Genomic DNA, 8024 nt, shown 5'->3' with positions numbered 1-8024 from the left:
GAAAGTATCCACCATATATATATATATATCGAATGAGAACTCTGTGAAGCTTGAATAGCTCACAGCTGCTTACAAGTAGAACAAACAAAATACAGAAAAATTCTTGACAGGTACGGCTTTTTCTATCTCTCTTTGAAATGTGTTTGCTTAGTTGAATGTTCAAATAGCTACACTTGGTTTATATATCACCAAGTTTATATGACAAGATAATAAAACAAAACATATCTAGTCTAACTTCATGCTGTTTCACTACTCTATTCCAGCATCTTTGAATATCTTCATAATAGCATGGAAATGGTAATGCTTCTTTGTTCTCAAATTCCTGCTTATCAGGCTGCCACATTCCTTTTACAAACACCCAATGCATGTGACTGTGTTGTCACTATCAACAGATATTTGAATTTGATCATCCGTCGGGTACATGCTTGTCATCCGTCGGGTAGCTTTGTTGATCATCCGTCGGGTAGCTATTTGTCACTTGACTCCAGTTCACTTATACAGAATTACAAGACATCTCATATTTACAATTAATCAACCTATTCTGCATATCTACTAGTAGTCAACATGACTCATATGCTCCTACAGAATCTACACAAAGTTGTTTACAGAAATGTGCTACAGTACTTATTTGTTATATAAGCTACTCACCCGGTGGATGTCAAATTGTCATCCGTCGGGACTATATTAAATCATCTGTCAGGACTATATTTAATCATCCGCTGAGTGCTACAAAATACACTAAGTTAAATATACTAAGATATTTTGTTTAATTTATCATCAAGTTCACAACATATTCCTAACATGCTACTTCAAGTAGCGTTAATGTGTTGGTATTTTCTTAATCTTTTAAGTTTTATTTGTGTGTTATTTTGGGACCGAAAACACTATTTAATATTAAATTTTCAACAATAATTTTTAAATTAATATTTTTAAATTTAATGATATATCATAATTTAACAAATTTTAACTTTTAGGCTTTATCAATCCCCGTTTAGATTTTAAAAGTATTAAAAATAAAATTATGTACACCGATTTAGTGTTTAGGATTTAGAGTTTATGGTCTTTAGCCTAAACCCTAATTTAATCTATGACTTAAACAAAAAATGTAAACCTATATTTAAATAATTTTAAAATTTAAGGGTGTAACTTAATTTAATAATTTTTAACATTTTAAGGTATATCAATCCCTTTTGGATTTTAGAAATAATTTAAAATATTTATTTTTAAATTTAGGATTTAAATTTTTTTTATGTAGTTTTAAAAAGTTTTATTTAAAAAAATAATTTATGTAAAACAATACTTCAAACAGTGTTTTGGTGCCAAAATCTACATGATAGCGTTTTGGCTACTAAATATTAAAAAAAAGGCAAAACCCTACTCACGCTACATAATATAGTATGTTGCCTTGAAATCTAAAAAATATTAAACGCTACACGATTTAACGTCTTGAAATGACATTTTTTATCATAATTTTGAGAAATGACATTTTAAACCATTTTTACCTCAAAATAACAATTAGGACCAATATTCAAATATTCATCCAATGATGCCGACTCCTCGAGTAACAAATAATGCCTTCCATAAAATCTTGATTGATTTTATAATAACCCCGACGCTAGAGGATAGAATACATGCTTCGAAAGGGTCTCCGGTGGAATATAGTGCCTAAAATAATCATGTATATGTTATCAGTTTTTTAATTATAGAGTGCAAAAGGCTTGTTGATTTCTGTTTGTAAACGGAATGCTGCATATATTAACAATAAGTTATTAAAATACACCAAGTGGTAAATAAATGCACTAACCATGAATCATAGTATAAGGGGTCATTTGGCAAATCTAAACAAAAAATATCTGAATGACTAAAATATCTGAATAACCTGAATGAATCATAAATCTGAATACTGAATGGTTAATATTGTTTGGTAAATATATTTTCTAAAACTTCTGAATAATACAGAACTAGTCCAATTTACTTATATTAATTTGAATTACTTAAACTAACATTCAAATTTTATTAAATATTAAACATTAACATTATAAAAATTTGTAAATTATTTTAACAACGACCTGGTTACTAGATTTACCATTATATATGTTAAGTGCTATACTTCATTAAATTAAGGTGCATCGTATTGCAAAATCTCACAACTTTTTTAATCCTTAATCATGCGTATAAAATTACTAATAAAATGAGTATATCACATTTAACAAACTTCCCATTTAATAGCAAGAAGAAAATAAACATCACATTTAAAATAATATTTAGAAGAAAACAGGCAGTGTATACATGAATATAGTGAGTGCATACATGAATATAGTTACTACAAGGGAAACATGGCTAGGTTGGAAGAATAAAAAAAAATCTTAATGGTTCAGGCAAGTTTTTGGACATGAATGGTTCAGGTAAATTTGAATGATCCAGCTGAAAAAAGAAATATTCCAAATGATATGAATAACTGAAACGGTCAGATTTTGGTGCATTCAGCTCCAATTAGTGATAAACAAATGGCCCCAAGTAGCACAACAATAAAAGTGTAAACCAATCTCCAATCATATGTCTAGTTTGGAAAATTGAAGTACATAAAATTGTTAGTTTATTCTAAGTTCATTGTTTATTATGCAAGTATGCAGAAGAAAGTTGTTTCAAGTGAAAAATTTGCACAAATTTGTTAGATTTGTTTTATTACATAAAAGGTCATGGAATAGGAACTCAATAACATCTGATGCAAGTACTAGAAATTTATAATTTTAGCCATATAAGCTCCAAAGGTATATATGGCCGACAGATTCCAAAAGATATTTTAATTCGACAAAGCTAGCAATGTATCTATGGCCTACTCGACCTCGACCCCGCCCACGCCCACGTCCTCGACCACGGCCCATTGGTTTTCCTATATATGGAAATTATAAAAATTAAAACATCAAAAATGGAAACTAACATTTAACAGCAAACAAGGCTTATAATATAACATCAGAAAGCTGATAAGTCTTAGAATACCTGCAGTTGGTTTCTTGGGCTTAATCCTAAGCGTCTCTTCTACCAGCAAGGCATCAAGATTCAAAGTCTCAGGCAGAATATAGAACCGAATACTATTACCCCGGACACTTAGGTGATCCAGAGGTACCCCGATTTTGCCCCTCGGTATAAGTTTTACCGTCTTCAAATGTGTATTCACACTAGTATCCACGCCTAAAATGCCAATAAACCAACAATTAGACGAAACTACAATTCACCTAATATGTATTTTATAAACCAAAGTATGACAAATTATACTAAAAGAAAGAAAAAAAAACAGAGATTATAAGAAAATGCTGACATGGTACACAGACAAGGACCAACTCTGCCAATAATCTTAAAAGTATAACATTATATAACAATTTTGGACTAGTAACATATCCACACATTATTTATTAGTAGCGTAAATAAGGAAAATACCATTGAATAGTGTACTGCTCTTACTGTACTCGTCAATTCCAGAATCAAACCCAAATCACAAAACACAGAATTTTTGAACATGAGCTGAATACAAACTATTTCATAAATCAAGTAGAATTAGACCGAAATCGAATCACTTACTAATCATAAACATGCTTCATAGTTACAGACATAATATGAAATCAAACACCTTCATATCCTAAAAATGAGAATTGATCAGTCAAACTTTCATCCCTAAAATACAAATTATAAGTATATTGAAGCAAACATATTATACGTCCACTTCAAACTTACTGATACAAAATAAACTACCTGTTAAAGGCTAAAACCACATCTTACACCTTACAGGCACTCGTTCAGCATTAAGAAGTCCATCGAAATAATAAACTAACACCGTCCTGGTTCATAAGTACTTATCAAATTTTCAATTAAAATAATTATAATTCACAAAGAGAAGGGCGATTAACTTAACAAAAAGATAGAAAATGATTGCTGCATAGCTATAAAATTCGACAAATAACATCTACAAATCGTATTAAAACACATTATAACAATCGACATCATAACACTGTCATGCCTATTCTGCTTCAGTTTCGTAATAAACTATGTAATTAGATAACATCTATGAATGCTTATATTGGTGTAAAATTAGAGGCTACACATATACATTCCACGCATTACAAATATATAAATCTAATAAAAAAAGGGAAAACTTAAAATTATGAATAAATTGGTAATAAAACATGTATACGAGAGAGAGAGAGAGAGAGAGAGACCAGTGACGGTTCCTTGAACGATATCTCCGTTCTTGAGCTCAATCCTGACAGTCTCGTTGTTTAATTTCATTAGAAACCTGTTGGGATAAATTTCATTACGTTAATTATAGAATCAAAATTTAACAAATCAACGAATAAAAGGTAAATAAAAAATAACAGGGAAGAAAATTTAAAAAAAAACTGACGAGCTTCATTGTTCCTACGTGTTGATTAACGGTTAAGGTGAAAAGCAAGACGAGCGAGAGAGAGAGAGATAGAGAGAGAGGGAGAGAGGGGTGTCACGTTGGGACTTGGGCGATATTATGGCTTCTGTTCTGATTGCTTCTATTTGTTTCTATTTGTTTATAATATATCTCAGCTTCTAGGGTTTTGTTTAGGGTTGCTGTTAAAAATTGTTCTGCTGTTAAGTGCTGGTGAAAAAAGTGTTGTTATAAAAATCAGATCACTGTTTGGTAATTTTTTTGATACGTATATATTTTGATGCAAAAAATTAAAAATAATAATTTTTTTAGTAAGGTTTGATGGCGAAATCAGCATCTGCTTCCCGCAAATGCTGAAAAGCAGCTTTTTCTAAAAGCACGGGGGCACTTACTTTCTCTAACACCAGCTTTTAGGCCAAAAGCATTTTTCCTAAAAACAGCTTTTGAATTTTACCAAACAGTTTTTAAACTGCTTTTCAACGAAAAGCTGCTGTTGCTGTCAGCAAAAACAATACCAAACACACCCTGGGTCTTAACGACGTCGTTTTATCCTAGCTTATTGTGCTTACTCTAATTGGTTTTTGAAATAATAATAAAAAAAGATGGAAATGATTGCATCAAGACTTTGCAGTATAGTGGCACCAACTATTTTATAATTACACGAAAATAACCCAATTACAAAAACTAGCACGAAAATGGTTGAATTAAGTAACCGATAGCATTCCGTTAACTGAATTAGGCGGACGTTGGTATACAAAGCGCAAAAATGTAAAGATAAGTTTTAACGATTATATACATAAAAAATATGCTATATACATATATCCCCCAAATTTTTTTTAGCAAACCTTATAATTCAACATTAATTTCAACTTGAAAGCATATTTATTAGAATCTTGCTGATGTTTTCAATTTGTTATTTGCCCAATTTATATTATCAGAATCGGTTATATACTTTAATTTGTTCTTGATCAACATTTTGCTCAATTACCAGTGCAATAACACATACCAAACTCCAAAACAATCGATTCACAAAAGCAAACCACACTAATTATCAAAACAATTTTCCAGGTTTAAGGCTTGCAAGAGAAAGGGTCCAAGAATTGCTAAGAGTTCAAAGTTGGGCACTTGATTTGAGACATCCAATCACCAATTTTCACTTAAATATACTTAATTATAAAGATCAGACAAAATGGATTTTGGTGTGCACAAATTTTCTCATTATTGAACTTTTTGAATAGTAAAAAGATGAGTTCAATACAAATTTCACTAGTAACATTTTCCACTGCTTTTTCTAGGTGATTTTCAGGGGTAAGGGTGGGTCTTTCTTCTTTATTATAGTATCACAGAGGAGAAGCATCTTTATGTTCGAAGTGAGATGGATAATGATGGTTATACAATAACTAAATTGCTATATTACTTTATTTGAATTAATTTTCCCATTTTTAACCATGATTATGTGTTAATTATCGAAATAAATTAACATATGTCTAACCTAGTTAACGGAACGTTATCGGACGCTTAAAAAATTATTGTTCAGCCACTATCGTGCTAATTTTCGTAATTGACCAAAAATAAATTAGTTAGAGTCATTTTACGACAATTAAGTCTTATATCAATCAATAAAAGTACATTTTTGCTGGTGAAGGCTACCAAGGAAATTCCCAAAAGGTCCCTAATATAACCCATTTTTCCTACTTAAATGGGCTACTGAGTTACCCAGCTACAACCCGATTAAACAATTTGTAAGGTAGTAGACGTGTCTTGCAACTTATACATGGATAATTCAGTATTACGCGGCATAAACATATCCGTTATGTGATAATTACTCGAATCAATCATTGTGTATCTTTTTTCGAAAATTTGCATCACTCCACCAATCCATCCGCTTATTTTGTAGCTAATTCAATAGGATCATCATTTATGTTATTCAGATAAACTTTGTCCATTCAAACTGATTCTTTACAGGTACTTTTCGAATTGATTGTTTTTATTCTTCTCAGATGATACATGGATAATCCAGTGTTACCTGGTGATCAATTCCTAAGTATCTCTCTTTAACAAATTTTACAACAGTCCCCAATTTTAGCCGATGTAACATATCCATTCAATTATCATCGATTATATATTTTGTAATTCTTTACTAATTCAAACAGAATGTATGCAAGTATTTTTTGAATTTATTGTTTTTGTTCTTCTTCCGAATATACGACCTATCTATATTTACTAATGTAAACAATTTTAATCTTGATCAATATCATCTGATATGAAGAAAAATGTTGATATTTCAGGCCAACTTCATCCAAAATTAATTTTTTTTGATATTTTTCAACACATCATATATTTTAACTTTTTTATGAATTCTATGCAGATATGTGATTCTAAATTTAGTTGTATTTATTTTTATTACCAACTGTTTATATGATGTCGATTATTGTTATATGTCTATGTATTATCCTCCATAAGGGTTTTTTAATCTAGCTATTAAATTTGAAGGTCACAAGTCTCTCATGTGATCATGTTTTTTTAATTTTTAGCATGTATAGAAAAGAAATCCTAAAATGAATCTTTAATATCGGTTTTCCACTTTGGCATCTCTATACATTTACGTTCTTGATGAGTTTAATATTTTTTATGATAGTTTATTTATTCAATTAGTTATAGGAGTTATTTTGAAACTTATTAATCACTTGCACATTTAGGTTTCAAGGGATAGTTTTAGTACATATTAATAAAAATATCTAAAAATTTAAGGTTGACATTTCAAAGAATAATTGTAACTCATGATTTTACTAAAAGATTAACAAAATATGTAGGTGTTCCAAACAACAGCTTTCTTAGTTTAATCTATCGACCAATATACTCTGCAAAGTGATAAATGTTCGACTTCGAGTAAGTTCCTCTTCCTAGCTCTTGAATTGAAGAAATTTTCCTGCTTTTTATGTGTCACACTTATCACATAACAATCTGTGTGCCTTCTTTTAATGTTATATTTAGTAATCTTAATTTTTGTTATGGGTGAATCAGAATTAGAGGGAGATTATACATAAATTACTCGACTACTTGAACAAGATGTGAGTTTCCGTCCCTACATAGTATAGTAATTGGAAAGCTAAATTTGATCTTCGAATCTAACTAGAGTCTTTGATAATATTTTGTGAAATTTATTTAGTGTCAAATTTTTGATTCATCTTTTGCTTTTAGGAGATCGAACAAAGCTCTTGCTATAGGCCAGTGCAACACATATTCGATCTCTCGGAACGAAAGCTTAGGCATGTAATATTGGTCATGTACTAACTATTTCTCTCAGCCTCGTTGTATGACTACATTTTTAAATTAAAGTGTATATATATATATATATGTCGGCCTTTAGACATCATCTATGATTTTTGATCGAGCTTGGAAATAATGCAATCTTGGGTGTCATTATTCGGGACTGTCGGGGTACAATCGTTAAAGCGTACTCTGGTACGATCCAAAATTTGAGAGGTTTAGAACTATGGTCTATGTTGTTTGGGCTAAGGGGGGAGATTTTTTGAAAAAGGAAAACATAGTGGAGTTTGAGACTAATAGCTCGGAGACACTCAAAGAATGGTAGGATTGGAGGTGATTC

General features: G+C 30.6%; 1 protein-coding gene across 1 annotated transcript; it reads right to left on the bottom strand.

Annotated features, from left to right (window-relative positions):
• Positions 1–2750: 2750 nt before the first annotated feature.
• Positions 2751–4291, bottom strand: LOC141695918 (small nuclear ribonucleoprotein SmD1a-like). Its single transcript, XM_074500122.1, has 3 exons — positions 4215–4291; positions 3001–3192; positions 2751–2893 (listed from the first exon to the last, which is right to left on the bottom strand). The coding sequence occupies exons 1-3, from the start codon at positions 4282–4284 to the stop codon at positions 2751–2753; spliced, it is 405 nt and encodes a 134-aa protein (XP_074356223.1). The 5' UTR covers positions 4285–4291.
• Positions 4292–8024: the final 3733 nt, after the last annotated feature.

The sequence above is a fragment of the Apium graveolens genome, chromosome 11 (assembly GCF_009905375.1).
Source record: "Apium graveolens cultivar Ventura chromosome 11, ASM990537v1, whole genome shotgun sequence".
Lineage (NCBI taxonomy): Eukaryota > Viridiplantae > Streptophyta > Magnoliopsida > Apiales > Apiaceae > Apium > Apium graveolens.
The sequence above is the reverse complement of the archived record's forward strand: the minus strand, read 5'-3'. Positions and strand labels throughout refer to the sequence as shown.